At 47.8% G+C, this 22,961-nt stretch overlaps 1 protein-coding gene across 1 annotated transcript; it reads left to right on the top strand.

The window, feature by feature from the left end:
* Positions 1 to 3,234: 3,234 nt before the first annotated feature.
* Positions 3,235 to 19,372, top strand: IL12RB2 (interleukin 12 receptor subunit beta 2). The gene is made up of 17 exons (XM_017805299.1): positions 3,235 to 3,354; positions 6,474 to 6,539; positions 7,572 to 7,895; positions 8,337 to 8,451; positions 8,667 to 8,842; positions 9,041 to 9,183; positions 9,882 to 10,026; positions 11,860 to 11,942; positions 14,245 to 14,461; positions 15,071 to 15,271; positions 16,322 to 16,423; positions 16,502 to 16,657; positions 17,154 to 17,291; positions 17,991 to 18,078; positions 18,714 to 18,813; positions 19,080 to 19,257; positions 19,347 to 19,372. Exons 2-17 carry the CDS (start codon positions 6,482 to 6,484, stop codon positions 19,370 to 19,372), a joined length of 2,250 nt encoding a protein of 749 aa, XP_017660788.1. The 5' UTR covers positions 3,235 to 3,354; positions 6,474 to 6,481.
* Positions 19,373 to 22,961: the final 3,589 nt, after the last annotated feature.

Below are 22,961 nucleotides of genomic sequence, written 5' to 3' on the forward strand. Positions count from 1 at the left end.
CCATCCCCTCCATAGAGCAGGGTGTATCTACTGGGTGTATCAAGTGTGACCTTGAGGCAATAGAAGTTACCAGCACCACTCCCTGTGGGACTTGTTTACCACCCTTCTTCAAAGAGTAGAGTTGGAGATTAATTAAACCAAATGCAAAATGCAGAGATTATAAATAAATTTGACATGTAATAAATTATGCATCAAATGTACATCAATAGCTACAATGTTATATCATTTATGCCTCTTCTCTGGCCCTGTTATCATGCAGGAGGACATGGAATTCATTCTGGTTTGAGGTTTGAAGCACAAGAGAGCTGGGTTTAGTCGCAGCTTAGTCACCAACTCACCGTGTGACCTTCACCAAGCGCTTTGCTTTCATTTCTTATCCACAGAGTCTGGATAGTAACAACTACCACTGGTAAAGCCTCAGGATCTGAGGTCAAAAGCACCTTAAACTCTGGTAACAGGAACAGGACAAGAAGATCATTGAAACGTCTTCTGAGTAATATTGTGCAGCTTGATTTTATTCTGTGTCGCATTTACAAACCCACCCCAGGCTGGAAGGTTTGCAAGGGCTTGGCTGTCAGTAAACTGTGGGAGAGATTCAGTGGCAGATAAAGATGCTGCAGAGGCTAAAATTGGATTACAAACTTGAGCATTTCACAGAGCTAAGTAACACCCGTCGACCTCCGGGGATTTCTGAGTGCACAGACCGAAGATCAAAGCCCAGATTGTGACCAAGGCTCGTGCAAAGCTGCAAAGAAGTGCCTGGATCAGCAAAAGCCTTCTGGAAACATGGCAAGGGGGAAACGGTCGCAGATGGAATGACCTGACAACAAAAGTGGGAATATCCATTAAAAATTATGCTATTTGGTGTAGCCTCTTCCACCCTGAGCTTTGGAGGGTTAGTTCTTATGGAGGGAGGATGAAGAGATGTGCTCAGGGTGAGAGGGCTGAGCACAGCAGCAGAGACTGAAACCAAACTGGCATTTCAGAGAAGAGGATGTGAGAGGTGAGGCTGTGGTTTGGGTCTCATCGGGCTCCACTGAATGACACCTTCACAGGGAAAATCACATGAGAATGGCTCTTGTAAAGCCATTGGAGCAGGGCTTGGATTCAGGAGAAAAGGAACCTTGAAAACAGCAAAAAGAAAACAAGCTACAAAGGTGATCTAGTACAGGGAGTTTCATGATTGCTGCTTACCAACCCAACCAAGCCTTTCCTGAACAGAAAGGAATTAATCTTGCCACAAGAATATTAGAAAAACCCAGTATTCTTAACCTTGAAAGGACCCAGGTGTTGATGTATCTTGTGCATAATCTGTATGATTTCCTAGAGCGTGTGATTTCCACACTCTCCCTGTGGATCAAGCCTTCTTGGCTTTCATATGTGCAAGAGGAGACAGAACAATTACCTTTACCAAACTAAGTGACTCATTTCATCCTGCTGGATGAAGGCCAATTCAATGAGAGTCACTGGCACACAGAGCAGATGGAAAACTAACAGAGCCAGAGCAGAGGGGACCTGCAGTACTGAAAACAGACACCCCTGCACTGAGTTATTGCTCATTCTGCTGCTGCAGCTGTAACTTCAACAGTGCTGGGGGCTGGGTGCCACAACTCCACTGTTCAGGCTCCAAGGAACCAAATACCTGAGCAGCTCAAAGTCATTAACATGAGAAGGAAGCTATAGACCTGTTGGAGTGAGTCCAGAGGAGGACATGGAGCTGCTCCAAGGACCGGAGCACCTCTGCTCTGGAGACAGGCTGGGAGAGCTGGGGGTGTTCACCTGGAGAAGAGAAGGCTCCAGGGACAACTTAGAACCCCTTAAAGTGCCTAAAGGGGGAGCCTAAAGAGAGCTGGAGAGGGACTTTGGACCAGGGCCTGCAGGGACAGGACAAAGGGGAATGGCTTCTCACTGCCAGAGGGAAGGGTTAGATGGGATATTGAGAAGGAATTGTTGACTGTGAGTCCCTGGCACAGGTTGCCCAGAGAAGCTGTGGCTGCGCCATCCATGGAAGTGTCCAAGGTAGGACGAGGCTTGGAGTAACCTGGTCTGGTGGAAGGTGTCTCTGCCCATGGCAGGGATGGAACTGGATGGGCTTTAAGGTCCCTTCCACCCAAGCAAGTCTGTGATTCTGTAATTCTCAACAAGCCCTCTCAGCTCTTACATTTACATGTCTCCTGGTGTCTGCTCAATTCGCATACAAGTTCACCCCGCGCAGTCACTACAGACCAGCAGGGCTGGGGCTGGTGGAGCTCGGCCAGAACGGCTTCCCCTGACCTCTGTGAGGTGACACTGCAACCACCAGTGTCCTCTTGCTTTGTCCCCCCCCCATATGCAGCCTCTGTGCCTCACACACGGCTCCCTCTGCCACTGCCATCACCCAACAGCACCAAATATCACACCCTTCTGTCAGGGTGCTTTCCCCGGCTCCGCTTTCAGACTCACAGACACCCCCTCCCCCTAGAGAACGGATTACTCTGTACTTTCCTTGACATCACCCCATGCCAGGGGCACCAGGGAGGGTGGCACAGCATCTTCAGGGCACCGGCAGCTCCATTGGCAGCAGGACCTTGGACTCTGGTTCCCTTTGGCTGTGGTGAGTACCACATGCTCAGCAGAAGTCTATGAAGAAAGAATTGTAGGAAGAAGCAGAATTTGGTGCTAAAAAATAAGAGAACGGGAAAAGGAAAAAAGGAAAGGGAAAAACGGAAAAGGAGAAAGCAAAAAAAAAAAAACGGAAGAAGGAAAAAATAAGAAAGAAAAAGGAAAAAATAAAAAAGATAAAGACAACAAATAAAAAAAGAAGAAAAGAGGAAAGGGAAAAAGAAGAGAAAGGAAAAAATATAAAATATAAAATAAAGGGGAAAAGGTAAATTACAAAAGAAAATTAAAAAGGATTAAGTACAAAAGAAAGGAAAAAAGGTAAAACAAAATCAGAAAGCAAAAAGAGAAGAAAAATAAAATAAGAAAAAATAGAAGAAAGAAATAAAAAAGGAAGCAACTTCATTTTATAGAGGGTAACGGACTGGGGATTTTTGGTTTAGCTGCCTCTCACTAAAACACAAAACTCACCTGGACCATCTGATCAGCATCTTCCCTTAAATATATCCTGGATGAGTGAGACAACCCCATTCCACTGCTCCCAGCTGAGCTCAGGGTGTGAACAGTGATGGAGAAATCAACACATGGGACCTCAGCAAGAAACATGTATTAGATTCCGTATAACTCCTGTTGGTGTCCTGGTTTAAAATCAGCTGAATCCTGGTCTGGCCGCGTGGAGCTGGAGCTGTGCTGGGAAGGGCTCTGTGAAAAGGCAAAGTGTAACGTGAACTGATGAAGACAGAGGAGAAGGAAGAGGTAAAAGAAGATGTTGATATTTGGGATTTTGTGGGGTTCTGGCTCACCCAGCTCACTCTTGGCATGTTAATGATATAATGGCAGCTCTGGAAAGGAACACAAATGTTCCTCCAGGCTTTGGGAGGAGGAGAAGCAGATGGAGGCTCAAAGGCAAAATTTGAGACTCTTGGAAGCTGCAAATGTTGTTCTCCCTCTGCCCCTTCATTTCAACAGCTGCCCCTGAAATACCTATGCTGTGATTCCATGTAGGAAAATGTGATTGTAATCAGTGAGGAAAACTTGAGTTGATGTTAAAAGAGAAGGAACAATACCAATCAGATACTCACTCATTGAAAGCTCTCTTAAACGTAGTGGCAGGTTGTGGGAGTGCTGAGAAAAATGAGAGAAAGCAAAAATCCTGTTAAAGAGAAGATAAAAATCAGTGTGGGTGCATCTCTGGACAAGCCCCTTGCTCCTATCAAGGGAGGCTGGGATTTCTTTTCTTTTCTTTTTTCTTTTCTTTTCTTTCTTTTCTTTTCTTTTCTTTTCTTTTCTTTTCTTTTCTTTTCTTCTCTTGCCTTGCTTTCCCCTTTTCCCCCCACCTTTCCCCTCCTCTCCCGTTCCCGGATCCCTGGGCGGGGGCGGGCCGGGCCGTTCCGTGCCCTCCGCGCACACGCGGGATCCGCCGCGCCGGGAGCGGCCGCGGGGCTGGGGGTGAGTAACCCCGCTCGGGGGGCGGGGGGGCTGCGGGACGGGCATCCCCGAGGGTACCGAGGGTGGGGATCACTCCTGAGGAGTGATATCCCGCTTCGGGCAGCAGTATAGCGGCGGGCTGGGAAAGGTGACATCCCGCGAATGGATGCCCCGGGATGCTGCTGCCCCGGGATACTCCCTGCCTCGGGATACCCACTGCCCCGAGATGCTGTTGCTGCAGGGTGCTGCTGCCTCGGGATGCTCCCTGCCTCGGAATACTTCCTGCTGCGGGATGTTCACTGTCCTGGGATGCTGCTGCGCTGGGATGCTCCTTTTCCCGGGGATTATGTTGCACTGGGATACTCCCTGCCCCGGGATTCTGCTGCCCCGGCATGTTCACTGCCCTGGGATGCTGCTGCCCTGGGATATTCCTGCCCCGGGAAGCTGCTGCGCCAGGATGGCGTTGTGCTGGGACACTCACTTTCCCGGTGACACTCCCTGCCCCGGGATGCTGCTTCCCTGGGATGTTCACTGCTCTGGGGTGCCGCTGCGCTTTTCTCTTTCTCGCGGGGAAGCTGCTGCACCGGGATGATTCCCTGCCCCAGGATGCTGCTGCCCTCGAATGATCATTATCCCGGGATGCTGCTGTCCGGGGATGCTCCTGCCCGGGGATGGTGCCCATCTGGGCACACCGCCTGCCCTGGAATGCTCACTATCCCGGGATACCTCCTGCACTCTAGGATAGAGCTGCTTAAGGAGAACAGAGCCCATCCTCTAGGAGTAACTCTGTCCCTTTCCTTCATCCCAAGAGGTCTGATTAAATCCCCCGCTCTCGGTAGCTTTGGGAAGAGCCACCGGCCCTAGGCGGGATGTTCCCAAGGCTGTGGGATGACCCGGGTGCCACTGTCCTCAAAGGGCCTGGGAAGCCAGGACAGCCAGAGCAGGGGGAAAGCTTCCTTAAAACGCAGCCAGTGATAGTTGGCAGTAATAGCTGGGGCACAAATAGTGGGTTTTTCTGGGTGAAATACAACACCACAAAATGCTCCTGTTTCCACTGGTTGTTCCTGTGAGTTCTTAGAACACACAATGAGCTTTGCATGGAGCTTTTTTTAGGGAGAGGTGGGGACAAGGGCGTAAAAGGTTGGTTCAAGACCAACTCCCAGGCTGTTGTGCTTCACAACTGGTTTCATTTCAGAGCTCAAGGGCTGTAGTTACAGCTTGTGTCACTGTGGCACATCCACGGGGTCACAGACTCTGTGGCCCTGGTGCTTTCATCTGAGATTTCAAAGATAAGAGCACAAAGAGGCACCACCTCAACTCCCACAGACTTCTCATGTACTTCCTCCACCTTTACTCCAGGACAACGTCCTTTGTATTTCTGTACTCTAGGTGTAGCAATAGCAATTTTTCTCATTGCTGTGGAATATGGTTTTTTTCCTCTTAATTTTTTCCCCATATATCTCTATCCTGAGCTTAAGGTTGTTTCTAATTAATTTATCATCATTTACTCAATCATGGTTTACGTCTCACACTTCCCCAACCAAACCACTGATTAAATTATTTGAAGCCAGACTGTTTTTGCCTGTTGACTCAAATATTTTGGGTAGTTTTGCTGTCAGAAGAAGCTGTCTGAAGGGTGTTTACACAGTCACCAGGCAATTTCAGTTTATTGGAAGGCAGAGCATTTACTTGAAGAACCTTGGGGTGCTGTGTTTGCTCATCCTGGCAGTTACTAATCATCTACAGGAGGCACCACATGAAGAGGCTTTGGGGAAGCTGAGGCACTGCAGCAAGGCTGAACGTTACAGCCTGAGGAACATCTGGATTTAGTTTAAAAACATTATTTATAAAACCTGGCTTATTGCCACAATATGCATTTTGGCAAATCTTATGTATTTTACATTCAATTTGAGTATTGGATCATTTAAAAACCATCCATTTCATTATCTAAAAAAAACCCTGAAATAACCAGTTTTGTTGTTTTTGTATTAATATTCACATGGCAAAGACTATACTGTGCATGGAAATGCCCCTGGCATGAAAATCAGCCAAGATTTAAAGCAGTAATACTGGGATAAAACTACTTTCAAGCAGTTTGTTTCTGGTATGGCATCAGGTTACAGAAAGTGCTTGTTGGTATATTCACTTCTGAAGTATCCAATGTATTCCCACTGCTCCTATAGTTCTGCAGGTGAAGGATAAAAAAGGGAATATATGTTAATGCTTGTTGTAAAAAGTATTTGAAAATACTGAGCTCAGTTCAGGTTGAGCTTGAATAATTTGTGTGAAACATTTGTGTTCAGAACTTCCTGCATTGTGTCCATTAGAAAGGTCTCCTGAAATGAGCATTTGGAATTTTCTGAAGTTGTAAATTAATAAAACATGAAGATCTGTAAATTATATCTCCACTCTTTAAGAACTGTTAACGGGAATTCATTTCTCTATAGGCAGCAAAATGCCATTTGCATGGATCGTGCCCTCAGCAATTTGGCTGGTGATGCACTTCACAGCAGGTAAGATAAATTTTTTTCCCTTCAGAAAAATGGTCACTTTAAAAGAAGCACCCAGGCTAAATAGGGTGGGTTTTTTCAGCTTCTGTGTGGAGTGCTAGTGAACATCTTCCTTATTGGAGAGCAAAGAGTTGCTAATTAGTTATGCAGGGAGGTTATTAAGTTTATTTCAAGGTAGAACTGTTGGTTACCTGAGAAAACAGCTCCACAATGAGCTCCACTGAGACTGGCAGAGCTCATGAACAGGGAGAAATGGTGTTCCAGCACTTTCACAGAACCATAGAATGGTTTGGGATGGAAGGGACTTTAAACATCATCCGGTTCCACCCCTGCCATGGGCAGGGACACCTTCCACTAGCCCAGGTTGCTCCAAGGCCCTTCCAACCTGGTCTTGGACACTTCCAGGGATGGGGCAGCCACAGTTTCTCTGGGCAACCTGTGCCAGGGCCTCACCACCCCCACAGCCAACAATTCCTTCCCAATATCCCACCTAACCCTGCCCTCTGGCAGTGGGAAGCCATTCCCCTTTGTCTTGTCCCTGCAGGCCCTGGTCCAAAGTCCCTCTCCAGTTCTCTTTAGGCTCCCCCTTTAGGCACTGGAAGGGCTCTAAGTTGTCCCTGGAGCCTTCTCTTCTCCAGGTGAACACCCCCAGCTCTCCCAGCCTGTCTCCAGAGCAGAGGGGCTCCAGCCTTTGGAGCATCTCCATGGCCCCTCTCGACTTGCTCCAGCAGCTTCACATCCTTCCTGTGCTGCCTACCACAACTTTCCTGACACACAGACACATTCTTAACCCAAAATGAAACGAGTTCTGGTAGATTTTCCCTGGGGTCATGCTGGTTCGTTGGTGACTGATTGTGATCCCGTGGTTGCTGATCCCAGTTAATCAGACTGGGCACAGCAACATTCCACAGGTTACCATGCAGAGGCAGGAATTCTTGGATAAGACATTTGGGGAAACTCTTCCTTGAGCAAAATATGTTGTGGAAGACAAGAGATGGATTCCTGTGAAACTTTTGTTTTCCGATTCTGTTGCAGAAGCCTGCAGGAAAGGGATCATGACTTCCAGCAAAGCTCCCCGTGGCACTGAGGAAATCTGTGACAAAGGCAGAATGATGGCCAACACTGCCAGTGCCATCCAGCCTGGGACCAACGTCACCCTGTCCTGCTACCTGGGAGACTTGCAGACACCTAAGTGCAGGATAGGGATTTTCCTTAACAACTCTGAACAAGCTAAAAATTCTGGCCGTTCAGTAAGCAAAACATTTCCAGTCAATACCTATGGCAGACACACCTTCACATGCAAAACGATTTGTGGAGGAAGGAAAAAACTCATTTGTGGAATTGATATCAAGTGTGGAAGTAAGCAGCATTGATTATTAATTATTCCTGGTTCTCAAACCTTTCCTGTGGCACCTCTGAGCCACATGGTAGAGACTGGCAGTGAGTGCCCTTGTCCAGGACAGGTGTTGTCTTAGAGGGGGGTCTTTGTATTTAAAATATTCCTGGCTAGAACTGTGCAACTCTGTTATTCCTGAAGGGAGAGATGCTAAATCAAACTGCCCACTCAGAGCAAATAACATCCTCTCTCCCAAGCATTTCCTAAAATGTTTTGTAACATCTTTAAGGAAGAAACATTGAAAGCCAGGCTGGACAGAGCTCTGAGCAACCTGGGCTGGGTGATGTCCCTGCCCATGGCGGGGGGTTGGACTGAATGCCTTTTAGACGTCCAACCCAAACCAGTCTGTGATGTTAAGACTATATCTGTTTAAGATCTAAGATGCTAAGAAACATCTGTTTAAGATCCTCCAGATGAGCCAGGAAATGTGTCATGCATCCAGATTGGAACAGATAGCCACCCCGTCTGCACCTGGGATAAGGGAAGGCTCACATACCTTGACACCACGTATGTGATACAGTGAGTAATGTGGGGATATAGATGCTTCAACACCTCTAATTACATCTTGGAGCAGTTCAAACCCCTTTTCTGGCCATGCACCACAGCAGGTTGGCCCCAGCTGGGTTCAAAATGTAAAGAGGGAATGCCAAGACACCCCTTTGGAATGGGATCCATGTCCCCACACACCCAGGTCTACAGAATAGCAATAATCAAATATCTTCCTTCTGTTCCAGGCTCTCAAATGGGACACATGACTTGTGCTTTTCAGAAGAAAGTCTGAATAAGACATTTGGCTTGCTGGCTCTGAGAAAGTTGAATTTTGACTCCAATTACACCGTTGTGGTTTCTGCCTCCAATAAGTTGGGAAGTGCTTCTTCACAGCCATTCACCTTCACATTAATAGACATAGGTAAAGCAGGACCTTCCACCTCTCAGTCAGCCCTAGCCCTTTGGGAAGACCGGAGACATTCTGAGCACTTTCTTTTTTAAACCTCTTGGGAAGATCATCCATCCAGCCTAAACTATTAACTCTGTTTTCCATCCAACCCCCATTCCAAGTTGTGTTGTGTTTCTGAGCATCCTCTGCTTCTTTCTGTTTTGCTGCCAGTGAAGCCACATCCTCCTGACTTTTTAGTGGAATTTGACAGTTCTTCTGCGACCAACTGCACTCTTTTTGTGCTTCACAATGAAGCACAAGCACAGCACTGCAGGCTGAGATACCGTCCCCTCACCAGGCACTCCTGGAGCACGGTAATCATCTTTGGGATAAAGGAAGTTATGGACTTGCTGGAGAAGAGAAGACTTTAGGGAGAGACCTTAGAGCTCCTTCCAGTGCCTAAAGGGGGAGCCTAAAGAGAGCTGGAGAGGGACTTTGGACAGGGGGACAGGACAAGGGGGAATGGCTTCCCACTGCCAGAGGGCATGCTTAGGTGGGATATTAGGAAGGAATTGTTGGCTGTGGGGGTGGTGAGGCCCTGGCACAGGTTGCCCAGAGAAGCTGTGGCTGCCCCATCCCTGGAAGTGTCCAAGACCAGGTTGGAAGGGGCTTGGAGCAACCTGGGCTACTGGAAGGTGTCCCTGCCCATGGCAGGGGGTGGAACTGGGCTTTAAGCTCCCTCTCAACCCAAGCCAGTCTGGGATTCTGGGATTCTACAAAGTCTTTGCTCTTATTTTAAGTGGCAAAAGAAACCTATTGCTGGAAGTTGAGTCAAATCACACAAACAGAGATTTTGCTATTGTCACATAATTAAATGAGGGGATTTTCAGATGAAGCCCTGCGAGCCTGATGATTCATTGCATCGTTCTTTGAGTTATTACAGCCACCTCAAATCAGGGTTTCCCTGTTGTTTTTTAAAGCTTCACATGGACACTTGTGATTCAGCTGCCACCGCCTTCAACCTTTGTCTCCTTGTGAGTTTAATATTACATGTTCTTCATCTCCATTAAAGGTTGAAATCTTCAGCAGTGAACAATACCACCTTCACGGGCTGGAGCCTGACACAGCCTATGAGTTCCAGGTCAGCTGTAAAATTCACCCTGAGCGAGGGCTGTGGAGCGACTGGAAAATGAGCCAAACCTGGACTCCGGAAGCAGGTAACACAAACCTACACTAAACCTGCACTAAACTTGTGCCTAACAGTTGCATTCAGTGGGTAACTTCAGCTAATGAAGTCAAACTACTGCTGGTTCATTTGTGGAGACTCTGTGAATCCAGACCCGGATCAAGAGAGAAGTAAGATTCTCTGTAAGAGAATTGCTTTTTTAATGAACAAAGATGAAGCTGTTTGAGTTTCTTGCAAAACAAGAATTTCAAGAGTTCACTGAGAAGAGCTGAAGGATAAAGGGGTTGGAATAAAATGATTTTTAAGGTCTTTTCCAGGCCAAACGATTCTGTGATTCTCTGATCTCCTACTTGGCTTTGGTTGCTCTTTTTTGTGAATTACTACAAGCCCTCCAGGCTTGGGCCGTTATTACTCATCCCATTTACCACTGTGAGAGCACCAGTTTCTGCAAGAAGCATTGATTGATGCAGGAGATGTGAACTTTTCCTTCCCTCCCCCACCTTCCTCTCAACAGTTTTCTCCACTTCTTGTTGCACCCTGACGTTTGTGGTCATCACCCCTCTCCCCAGCCCTGCTGCACAATGAGAATGAGAATGTTTTTAGCTGATCAAGGAACACTTTGTGTCACCAGATGAGGTGACTGCAAGGGGAGGTTGCAGACTAGAAGCCCTGGTACATCATGTTTAGTCTTTGTTGAAGGAACTGAAGTTTTATGCGTGAACTGACTTGTTGCAAATCCAGAATTACACCTTTTCAACGGGATGTTCCTTTTCCTGTTCCTTTTAGCGTGACCTGCCACGAAAGCTGCTTTATGCAAGCCCTGTTCATTAGTGAGCATATCTTTTTCTTTCCAGCCAATTCACGCGGTTCATGAACTTTCAGATCCAGTCTGGAGGCCAGCAGATGCAATCCCATATCCTACTTTTTCTGCTCCCTTCTGAGGGAGCTCACCCCTTCCTCCCTCACTCACAGCCGGTGAGCTCTGGTTTTATTTCTGCTGTTGCTCCTGCTTCTTGTTTCTGTTCCAGTCACTATCTGCAGCTAATACAGGACAAACTGCTCCAAACATCACTGACATGGAGGGGTTTTGTGTCTTTGAATACAGCAAAGAGCAGGCAGCCCTGTCCTTGCTGGATTCTCCATCAGCTGCCTCCTGCTCCGACTGTTAGCAGCAATTAATATTTGAATTTGATGAGTTTATGTTGGTCAGGGACCCTGAGGAACCAAGCTCTGTCACATCACCTTTCTTGACACATGTATCTCTGGTTCTGAATTTTTGGAGCTCATTCACCAGCCAGAACTTAGCTTTTGTGTTATTTTGTGAGGTTTATTCAGAATATCATGAGTTTCCAGTCAGTCTGTGACTAAAAATTGTGGAAAGAATGGGGGATTTAAGGTACCTCCAACAAGGTCCTACCCAGCAGTTAAAGACAATTTTTGCCTAGAGCCAAACAGCAAAATTCTACAGATCCCACAAACCCCATCATCCTGTTGTTCCAGGATTGATTTAGCCAACCCCAAGGACCTTAATAAGCCTCAGATTTTGCAAAGACAAGAGATAACACTGTCCATTTGATGTGTGGGTTTCCTTGGGAGCCATTCCAGTTATCAAGGGCAGAATAAAGTCATCAGAAGAGCAAAACTCCCTCCCTGGTTTATGACTTGTTTTCCTCACGATCCCCATCCTCAGTGAGCTGAACTCAAGAGCAAACATGGACTATCATATATTGCATCATTTCAGGGACATTTTAAAACTGAAATTTTCATTTTCTCAGGGTTTTTATCCCCTTTACCTACTGGTTGTCTTGCTTGTTTGCTTCAAACCACGGCCACTCATGCTGCTCACCTTTTCCTTCCACCCCAGAGCCGACCGGGATCCTGGATGTCTGGTACCGGCAGGAGCAGGACCTGGGCTCTCAGCAGCAGAACATCTCACTCTTTTGGAAGGTAAGTTAAGTGAAACCTAAGCAGAGGCAGCAATAACCAGCAAGGTTAAAGGGGAAACCAGTTTATGTGGTTTTGGGAAAGGACTGAACCCTGTGAGAGCACAAGGCCAGGGCCAGGGCCACGGACCAAGGCTCACCTCCCCTGGGAGGAGATTCAGCAACACTTTTCTACCTACAGTTTCTTAGAATGTCAGGACCTTTTGGATTGAACAGGATCTTGGACATCCAACCATCTTGTTCCAAACCCCTTGCCATGGACAGGGACACCTTCCACTAGACCAGGTTGCTCCAAGCACCATCCAACCTGGCCTTGGACACTTCCAGGGATGGAGCAGCCACAGCTTCTCTGGGCAACCTGTGCCAGGGCCTCACCACCCTCACAGGGAAGAATTTCTTCCCAAAATCCCACCTAAGCCTGCCCTCTGGCAGTGGGAAGCCATTCCCCCTTGTCCTGTCCCTGCAGGCTCTGGTCCAAAGTCCCTCTCCAGCTCTCTTTAGGCTCCCCCTTTAGGCACTGGAAGGGGCTCTAAGTTGTCCCTGGAGTCTTCTCTTCTCCAGATGAATAATGGACAACCTCATATACTTCCTAATTTGTTTTCTAATGACTATCTCCCTCTCCTCATTCTCCATCTTGTTGTTGTTTTCCATGGTTGCCATATGTGGTCAGGACAGGAGCTCAGGGGGGGCAGGTGGACACCATGGCTCATGTTCTCATATGCACTCACCTTGGGTGTCTGCTGCCTTCAGAGCTATTTCAGCTCTGCTTTGCTTATATGAATCACAGAATCATTTAGATGGAAAAGCCCTCTCAGACCATTGAATCCAACTGTCCCTCCACCACTGCCCAGGCCACCACTGACCCATGTCCCTAAAAGAAGAGCAGAGCAATGAAAAATGGAGGAGGCTGAAAGGGCAATTTTTTATAACAACCCCTTAAAATGACTGAACTCCCCAAAATCTAAGAGCTGGATATAGTTTAGGCAGTGGAAGGGGTCCCGTAGGGTCACTGCTGTGTGAAGGGATGAGGTCGGAGATGTTGTGGTACAGCAGGAACAGGGGCTTTCTCCACAGGTGTAGAACCACACAAACAAGGGTTTCTAATACTAAAGCTGCAGATCTGAAGCTGGACAAAGAGTGAAAAAAGCTGGGGTATCTTCCCCCCACACCAACAAGCACCAGGCTAAAAGTGAAAGCAGAAACTCTCATGTGATTCTGTGACCCCAGACGTTGTGGCTTTAACTTGAAGACCTTTATCTTGCAGCACTTTCTTTATCAGAACTGACTTCCTGCAGCATCATTCATAAAACGGGGCAATGAACTGCCTCTACAGTTTTCACAAAAGTTACAAAGCAAAAGGCTGAAAGTACAACATCCTACCAAGAAATGTGCTCCTATTTTCAGACAAATACCCAAAAAAAGGGCTGCAAATTTAATTTCAGCAGTTCCTCAGAGTGGTTCCAGTGCTGTGTCTGTCCTGAGCCACTGCCAAAGCACCTGTAACACTACCTTTTCCTATTTTTGAAAGTGCTCTGTTTTGTTATGACAAAAATCAGCCAAACAAATGAATTCACATTATAGAAACATCAGGAAACTGTGAAACTGAGAGTACAACTGCAGATACCCAGAGGGGAGGAAAAACCAGCGTGAGGTGTTAATGGGATAGCACAGACTGTCAGAGATGTGTTCTAAGTGTTTCAATTTAAATAGTTTTTTATCATGGCTTTAAGTAAAATCCATATTTTCCCCCTAAATCAAAAATAGCTCATTTTAAAAAATTCAGGTGCAGTTAATACTCTTTTTTTTCAACCCTTCGGAAAAACTTGGCTTGAATTCAGCCTCAGGACAGGAGAGGGATGAGTGTTTCACCATCTCCAGCTCTGCTGCTGCTGGGAAAATCAGCAGCTCACAGCAAAAATGCTTCAGTAAACTGGAATTAAACGGGAAAAATTAATCGTGGGATGGTTTGGGTTGAGAGGAAGCTTAAAGATCACCCAGTCCCACCCCTGCCACGGGCAGGGACACCTTCCACTAGACCAGATTGCTCCAAGCCTCGTCCATCTGGCCTTGAACACTTCCAGGGGTGGGGCAGCCACAGCTTCTCTGGGAATTCAATCCCAGCCCCTCACCACCCTCACTGGGAAGAATTCCTTCCAATAATCCCATCTATCCCTGCCCTCTGGCAGTGGGAAGCCATTCCCCCTTGTCCTGTCCCTCCAGGCTCTTATCCAAAACCCCTCTCCAGCTTTCCCAGCTGACAGCATTTTTTCCAGAAGAAGACAGTAACAAATGCACATTCCTCACAGGCTCTGAGCAAGTCGGAGGCAGGAGGAAGAATCCTGGGGTACAGAGTGACCTTTGAAGCCCTGGACCATCGGAACCCCCCCCCAGAATCCCACCAAACCACCCACACCAGCTACTCCAAAGTCACACCAAGGGTGGACTACAGGATCACAGTCACTGCTCAGAACTCTCGGGGCAGGTCCCCCCCTGCATCCATCCTGACCAACCTGGGCATCCAGGGTAAGGCTTCTGTTGAATCTGGATCACTGGGAAAAACACCAGTGCTCTGTGTTGTGCCACACACTGTGGATCTGTTCTGGTCACACCACCTCGTCCCCATCAACACCCACCTCAACGGATCTTCGGGCATCTACAGATCCAGTTTTCCCTGAGGTCTCCCTGGAGCCTTCTCTTATCCAGGCAAACACTCCCAGCTCTCCCAGCCGGGCTCCAGAGCAGAGGGGCTCCAGCACCAAGAGCATCTCTGTGGCCTCCTCTGGACTTGCTCCAGCACCTCCACATCCTGCCTTATGGCTCCAGCATAGCAGTGGGATTTGGGGATGTGCTGTGACATCATCTTCTCAGGGTTTGGGGATGGCACAACCAAGCAGTACTGTGGGTGTTCAATCCAATCTGCTAAACCATGAGACAAGAAAAGAATGTGACTGTTCCTATCAGCATAAACCTTACTCTCCCATAATGAGATTTTCTTTCAATTATAGTTTATTTTTATGCTCCACATGGTGCCAGACTGGACAAGACACAATAAAACATATTTTAAAACTTAATGGTTCCACTTGAGGTTACAGCAAGTTTGTGCTGACAGTGTCTTTTTGTTTGGTGTTTAAGATCTACCACCTCCTCAGCAAGTCTCTGCCATGGCCATGGGGAACAGCAGCATCCTGGTCAGCTGGAAACCACCCCTCAGATCTGCTGTGCCCATCAGTGGGTACGTGGTGGAGTGGGCAGAGACAGGGAGGAACCCACACCTGGAGCCCCATCACACCTGGGCAAAGCTTCCCGCATCCAACCTGTCCACAGTGATAGCAGGTAAATATACCCCAAGGTTGGATACAACCAAAGTACCAGTTTATTTTGGAAATATTTTAAGGAACAAGTCAGATTGGAATTTTGCCTCCAAGACCAGGTTGGATGGGGCTTGGAGCAACCTGGTCTAGTGGAAGGTGTCCCTGACCGTGGCAGGGCGTGGAATGACATGAGCTTTAAGGTCCCTTCCAAACCAAAGAGTCTGTGATTCCATCATTATTACTAATTCAGCATAAGAAATTATGGCATTGAAAGCTTTTTGTATAGGAGAGAAAACAACTGGTGGCTGCCCTGGGCTGAGCTCTGCAACTGCTCTCAGCTGAGCTTTGTATCTGAAAGTAAAATGTCTCTGAAAAACCAATCTCTCCAATATGAAACAAGCCAGATAGAGGTACCAGAGATCAAAGGCCTAAGAAAATGCTATTTCCTTTCTGCTAATTTTGGTTACTAACCCCAAGCAGCACGACATGTCAGTGCTCTGCACAGTGATAGCCGTGAAGTTACAACAGGGGTGATCGTGAGAACCCTCGTTAGTCTTCCCTATCCTCTGTCCTGGTGCTGTGTCTCTATCCTCTCATATCCCTGCTCCAAATGAGCTGGAAAAAGCAGCATATTCCATAGAAACCCAGACTGGTTTGGGTTGCAAGGAACCTTAAAGCCCATCTCATTCCACCCTCTGTCATGGGCAGGGACGCCTTCCACTATCCCAGGTTGCTCCAAGCCCTGTCCAACCTGGCCTTGGACACTTCCAGGGATGGGGCAGCCACAGCTTCTCTGCCCAACCTGTGCCAGGGCCTCACCACCTTCACAGGAGAGAGTTTCTCCCTAATCTCCAGTCTAATCCTTCCCTCTGGTAGTGGGAAGCCACTAATTTTCAGTTTAATGCCCAGTAAGGCTCTGCCTAGATCACAGAGAAAGTTTCTTTCCCTTCTTTATGAAAGACCTATAAATAATCAGAGAATCCATCTCAGATTTAAGCAACTGATGCAGACACTTCAGCCAGTAGTGCAAATACTATAAAAGTAACTATCCACTTTTAATTCCTTTATCTAGAGCACATCAAAGATAACATGTGCTACCAGATCCGTGTGTTTGCTCTCTACCAGGACAGAGCTGGACAGGCAGTGTCAGTCAGAGGATACTCCACGGCACAAGGTAAATCACAGTAATGATCTTCCAGATGTTTTCAAGCTCCTTAAGCTCAGCTTTCAAAGCCAGTCTTATGTCTTGCAGCCCCATCAGCTGGGCCCCAGATGTTCACAATGCCACGGGCCACCGGCGTCTTGGTGTCATGGGAGGAAATCCCTGTTCCCCAGCAGAGGGGCTGCATCACAGGGTACCATGTGTACCTGCAGACCAAGGACAGCCAGGGAGACCCCCAGGTCTATGGTGGGTGTCTGGGAGCTGGAAATGCTTCTCCTGCTCCCATTTAATTACTGAAGGTTTCTAGTGGGATCATTCCAAGCTCCTTTGAGTGTGGAACTATCAGATTTCTTTCTGCTTCTTCCTCTTCTTCTTCCTCTTCCTCCTCTTATTATTCCTATTCCTCATCCTCATCTTATTCCTCTTCTTCTTCTTCTTCTTCTTTTTCTTCTTCCTCTTCCTCCTCTTGTTCATCTTCCTCGTTTTATTTCTCTTCTTCCTCTTCTTTTTCGTCCTCTTTTTCTTCTTCTGCTTCTTCTTTTTCCTCTTTTTCCTCCATTTCTTGCTCTTCTTCTTCCTCCACCTCTTCTTCTTGCTCTTTCCTCTTCTTTTTCATCCTCCTCCTCTTCTTCCTCTTCTTCTTCCTCATTTTTCCTTGACTTCATTCAGAACTTCATTCCAGCTGAACACAGTAAAACCCTGGTGCAGGTGCTTCATGTCCTTCTCCCCCTTTTCCCCGCAGCCATTCCCAGTGGGACGGCCCCGGGGACCCTGTACATCCCGGACCTGCAGCCAGGGGAGCTCTACGACCTGTGGGTGACAGGGTCCACTGCGGCCGGGGAGGGGCCGCCGGGCAACAGCGACCGGCTCCGCCTGGAAAGTAATGACACTGTGCCGGGGTGGGGCCAGGAGGGTCCTGGTAATGCTTTTCTTGCTCCTCTTTAATTACCAAAGATCTCCAGGAGACCTCTTTATATTCTTCAAATGCTGAATATTTCTAATTTCAGCTAATTTTAAGATGTAGCATTTCTTTCTTTGCCTTCAAGCTCCCAGTTCTGTGCCAAGATATTTTCTTGGAGTCGAAGGGCAGTACGGTGGTTTATTCATAGAATCACAGAACAGTCTGGGTTGGGAGGGACCTTAAAGTCCATTCCTTGCCACCCCCTGCCATGGGCAGGGACACCTTCCACTAGATCAGGTTGCTCCAAGCCCCCTCTAACCTGGCCTTGGACACTTCCAGGGATGGGGAAATCCCTCTCCACACTGTGGGAGCAGGGCTGCTCTAGAGGCAGACTTTTCCCATTAACTGGGGGACAAATCCAGGGCGGTGACCAGGAAAGAAAATTAAAGAAAACAGGGCACCTTAAAAGAAAAAGGCTTCCTGGTATAAAATCTGGATTTGGGACAATTACATTTTAAGCAGACAGTGCAAGGGCAGTAAAGAAAAAAACATGCTGGTATGTTTTGTGAGTGCAAACACCAGTCAGGCCATGACTTCTTATTGACCAACTTGAACTAGTGTATTTAAATTTTTTAATTCTTTTTGATGAAGCTGAATGAAGGGTGCTCTGTATTTCAGGTGCCAGGGGCTGGGTGACTCCGGTGCTCGCCTGCAGCTTCTTCATCTTCTCAGCCTGTGTTTGTTCTGTCCCTCCAGCAAGAAAAGCGTGAGTGGATCCATTTGTTAAATAAAACAATAAAACTGGAATAGTTATTAGAAGGGATTAACCCAGACTGGTTTGGGTTGGAAGGGATCTTAAAGCTCATCCAGTTCCATCCCCTGCCATAGGCAGGGACACCTTCCACTCAACCACGTTGCTCTAAGCCCTGTCCAACCTGGCCTTGGACACTTCCTGGGATAGGGCAGCCACAGCTCCTCTGGGCAACCTGTGCCAGTGCATTGTAATCATCTTCTTCCTAATAACAAATCTAAATTGATCCTCTTTTAATTTAATACCATTCTCATTCGTCCTATGGGATGGTCATGTCCTCTCAGGACACCTGGGAAACAGTGAGGGTTGTTTGGAATGCAGGTTTCAGAGCACATGAATTATAATAAAAACACCCACTGAGATTATAATATGGCAGTAGTTCACAGATACTGTGAATTTTTAACCCAGATCTTAAGGTCTGCTTCCATCAAAACCAAACTGAAGGGGTACAAGCCTTGGGAATTAACCCCACCCAGCTGGGGTCAGATCCATGATCACACCAAGCTCCTGGGTTAATCCCACCCCAAGGAGCACATGGGTGCTGCAGGTATCCCTGTTCATGCCTTTAATTGCATTTCTCCTCCCTGCAGGTTCCACTCGCTCCTCTCCGTGCTCCTGCCACAGTGGCAGAACAAAGCCATTCCCGACCCAGCTAATGCCACGTGGGCCAAAAGCTTCATGGTTACCAAGGTAAATTACAGCGGTTTTGTGTTCTAATCCCACGACCTTCAAAAAAACCATCGACTGGAGCCATGCAAGCCAGTAATCTCCTCAAGCAGCAAATCCAGCAATCTCTGGCAGTGGATAATCCCCATGCTCGCGCTAGACCAGAGGAAGTGCTGAGCAAATTAGATTCAAGAAGAATGCAGAGATCTTTGGTTTTAGCAGGATGAGCTGCTGTGGGGAGGGATGTCTCAGGATATTCACCACAGAATTAATTCCATGTCCCTCCACAGGCAGAGCTGAGCTCATCCTGTATCCTGTTCCTGCCCAGCACCATCGGCTTTGAAGAGCCTGAACCAACCCCCGTGGAGGAAGCTTTCATGCAGCCTGATCCCCCAGACCCTGGGGACAAGCTGCTGGTGGGCAGCGCTGGCAGCAGGAGACATGGGGACTGGACACAGGAGAGCTCAAGTTCGGAGCCTGGGGAGGAGCAGCAGCTCCCTGAGCTGTACCAGAGGCTGGTGGTGGAAGCGATGGAGCACCTGCAGCCTGTGCCCGAGTACATCACCAACCCCGGCCCCACTGACCTGCCCCCACCTCCAGACACCACCAGGGACCACCCCATGGACCTGCCCGAGTACATCACCAGCCCCAGCCCCACAGACCTGCCCCTGCCCGCAGACACTCCCATGGACCACCCCGAGCTCGAGTGCCACCTGCTGTCCATCTTCCCAACCACCTTTTTGGCACCCACCCTCTGCTGTGAAGGGAATCTCACTTTGGACAGAGTGAAGCTCAACTGTAGCTCCTTCACAAGGTAGGTGGGGGGTGGGTGATGGGAGCCTGGCCTGGTGTTTTGCACTTTATGAAGCATTTCAGTGCGGAGAGACAGACCAGTCACTTGTACGTGACACCTGTAGATGACACAAACCCCAACCCACAAACCTTTCCAAGTCACACCTCACTGTTCAACGTGGCATCTCTTCACCCACAGCACTCAGGCACAGCTTGGGATGGCAGAGCTGGCTTGGAGAGAGGATCATTAATTACTCGGGTTGCCTTGAGCCCTGTCCCACTGCCTGGTCACGAATGGCCCAGCCTGGCTGGGTCCACCCCAGGAATCAGAGCTGTGCTTAACATCATTTCAACCCAGAAAGAGCAAGGGGACTACAAGACAGAAGGATGAAAGAGCTCAGCATCCAGTCGAGTAGGACATGGGCTGCAGCCCTTGCTCCTCCGCTGGCACAAAATCAGAGCTCCCAGTGACACCAGTCCCATGGGGGCACTGAGGGACACGGCTGGGACTTCCTGGCTCAGTTCAGAAAAGGAGAATTCCTCCCCAGAAACAAAAGCAGCAGGCAGCACGTGTACTCAGCCAAATGGACTGTCAAGAGGAATTATAATCATTTATTGAAGTATTCTAATTACAGGTTTGAAGTGTGTTACACATTTAATGACTTTGTTTATGAGATGTGTGTGTATATAAATAAAATGTCGGAAATCTGAAATTGGTTTCCTGTTGTTTTCTCTGGTCAAGCTCCAGGGCTATGCTGCAGCTTTACAAAGAACAAGGTGTCTTTAAAAACAAAAATAAAGCCAAAACATTGCTGCTAGAGATGTAGTCCAGGTCTGAACTTACCTGGAGCACCCTCCTCTTCCTCCCCAGGCTCAGGTGGCCACTCTCCATCCACTGACAGCTACACGAGCAGTGGCAAAACTGCTGACGAAACCCTTCTGTGACACCACCATCCCAGAACACCTCCATGGACAGCCATTATCCCACCTGGCAGGAACAGCAAAGGTCTCCTGGCAAAGCTGTGACAGAGATGCACCTGCACCACGAGGTTGATACAGCAAGGCTGGGGCTCTCCACACTGTCTCGTGTGTGAAGAGACAAGCAAATCCCCAGGGCCGGGTTTGGGGGATCTTTCTCAGTCTGTTCCCTGTTTTCATTCCAGTTGTGGCTAGGTTACCTTCTACAGAAAGCCCCAGTGCTCCCATGTTCGAAGGCACTGCAGAACAGGCTCATGCCTGTCAATACCCACACGCTGCCCCTGGAGACAGTAACAGCCCAGGGTTACACTGATTACTCAGCTCCATCTGGACTGTGACACCAGTTTCCTGCTCTCCACACCTCACCTGGCAACCTCCCTGCCAAGAGGACTGGCTGGGCATCATATCACAAATCAGTACCTCAAGTCGGCTGGGTACAACCAAATTAGACACCCAGAAAGGCAAATCAGAAGCCAAAAAAGTGGGTTTTTTAAAAAGCATTATTTTGTCATTCATCCACTTCTGCATGTCGATCTTCTACTTCAACATATAAACAGAACACTGGAGCCCTCATTCTGCACGTCTCCAGATAAAACTTCCACACAGAGCAGTTTAAATCAAGTGTTAAGTCAAGAATCATTAGTAGGACAATGATCAGACTTTTTTAACTCCAACCTGGAAGTGTTCCAGGAAAGGACCTGAGTCTCCCAGTAAGGGCAAAGGAACCATTTTCCCCCAATCAGGTCTCCCGTCCCAGGGCAGCGCCCACCTCACGGACCCTGCCTGAGACACCCAGCCCTGCTCAAACCCCCTGAGCCTGGTCCCTAGGGATGGCAGAGCAGCCCAGGAGTACAAAGGGAAGGCAGCGTGGTCCTTGGAATGATTTTAGGAAAGAAGCAGGTTGGCACGTGCTGGGAAGTGGCAGCTTTAGGTCCAATTCTTGCCTTTATTATAAAACCAGAGGTGTGGCTACGCAAACCCATCACCCTGGGCAGAGTTGTTACAGGTCAGGGCGGTCTGAGCTCCTCCAGTTGCAAACACCACGTATTCCCACCAATTTCTGACATTCCAGAAGAATCCAAGTCCTTTCCCACACCCTGCTAATCCTTGCATTGGTTCATCACTCTTGTTCCCTCCCAGCACCACAGCCATGCACTGGCAGCACTGCAAGATGAACTTTCATGCTCCAACCTAGCCATTGTTACATTCCAAAGCCAATTTGCACCGTGTGTTTCTGACTTTTTCCGCTTGACCATCTTTTCCAATGGATCAGATTTTAAAAGATCTAGTCCTCTCGATCTGGTGTGACAGTAGAAGCAGGAAGAGGACAGAAAATGTTCCTAAGAGCAAGCTCCTTACTCATAAGCTACTTGGGTTTTCCCAAGGCAAAGTCCATCCTGGGAATGGGAATGCCTGGGCACCACCACAGGCAGGCTGGACCTCTTGAGGCAGAACCTAGATGAGACACTATTAACCCTAAGTGGTTTCATTTCCATGTGTTTTCAGGACATTTTTTTAAAAGAGCATGAAAATAAACTTTTATTTCAGTTAACACCCACCAATATTAAAGATAAATGTTCACAGTTTTAGTTCTTGACACAAATGGACTGAAAGAGGCAAATTTACATCTGTCAGAACAGCAGAAGGACCATGTGTAAGTACAAGCTGTCTTGAAAATCCCACATGAGGTGCTGTTTGGGACTGTTCTGTGCTACATGGCAGGAGAAGGGAAAGCCACTGGCTAAATTCAGCTTGCAGGGTCCTAAATCCCCGCCCAGAATCATCTGGAAAAAAGCAGAATGGCAACTGGAATGGCAAACACACAGTTTGGATAAGGGGAAGGAAGCCTATACTCCAGAGAAAGCTTTGCTCTAAGTGTTTCTGCATAAAGGTATTAGTTGTGTTATCCAAGGTGTTCCCAGTGCTGGAACTGCAACACATCCCATCAAACCACAAAGGCAGGGGGAAGAGGAACAACTCCATGTTGGACCTGCCCCACATTGAGTACAAGGTCAAGAGAGCTGAACCAAGAGATTTTACCACCCTCCTCCTCACACCCTGGAGCTTTAAATACAGGCGAGTGCACTGAACAACCAGATCAATGATTATCCACAGTGGTTCACAACACAAGCGCTTGTAGAAAATTGCTCAGGAAAAGCAAGCCAGCCACTAACACCACAACTGAGGAGGTTGGGATTTCATATTCAAAGGTCTCCAACACTTCTTGCCAGTCCTGTACAGTTTTTAAAAAAATAGGGTGTTACCTTTAGTTTTCTATCTACCTAGTTAAGAAACTACAAATATGTTCTAAGCTGTCCAAAGAGTAAAACATGAAATAAAGTGGGAAATCTGCTCCTGATCTCCTAACAAATGCTGCAGATAAAAACCCTAAGAAATCCTCT

Source organism: Lepidothrix coronata, unplaced genomic scaffold (genome assembly GCF_001604755.1).
Source record: "Lepidothrix coronata isolate B3197 unplaced genomic scaffold, Lepidothrix_coronata-1.0 Scaffold12, whole genome shotgun sequence".
NCBI classification, from domain to species: domain Eukaryota; kingdom Metazoa; phylum Chordata; class Aves; order Passeriformes; family Pipridae; genus Lepidothrix; species Lepidothrix coronata.

Coding starts and splice junctions, on each gene's coding strand:
- IL12RB2 (XM_017805299.1), top strand. CDS start 6,482: ATGCCATTTGCATGGATCGTGCCCTCAGCAATTTGGCTGGTGATGCAC. Junction 8,452..8,666: donor GACACCACGTATGTGATACA/GTGAGTAATGTG, acceptor CTTCTGTTCCAG/GCTCTCAAATGGGACACATG. Junction 17,292..17,990: donor CGACCGGCTCCGCCTGGAAA/GTAATGACACTG, acceptor TCTGTATTTCAG/GTGCCAGGGGCTGGGTGACT.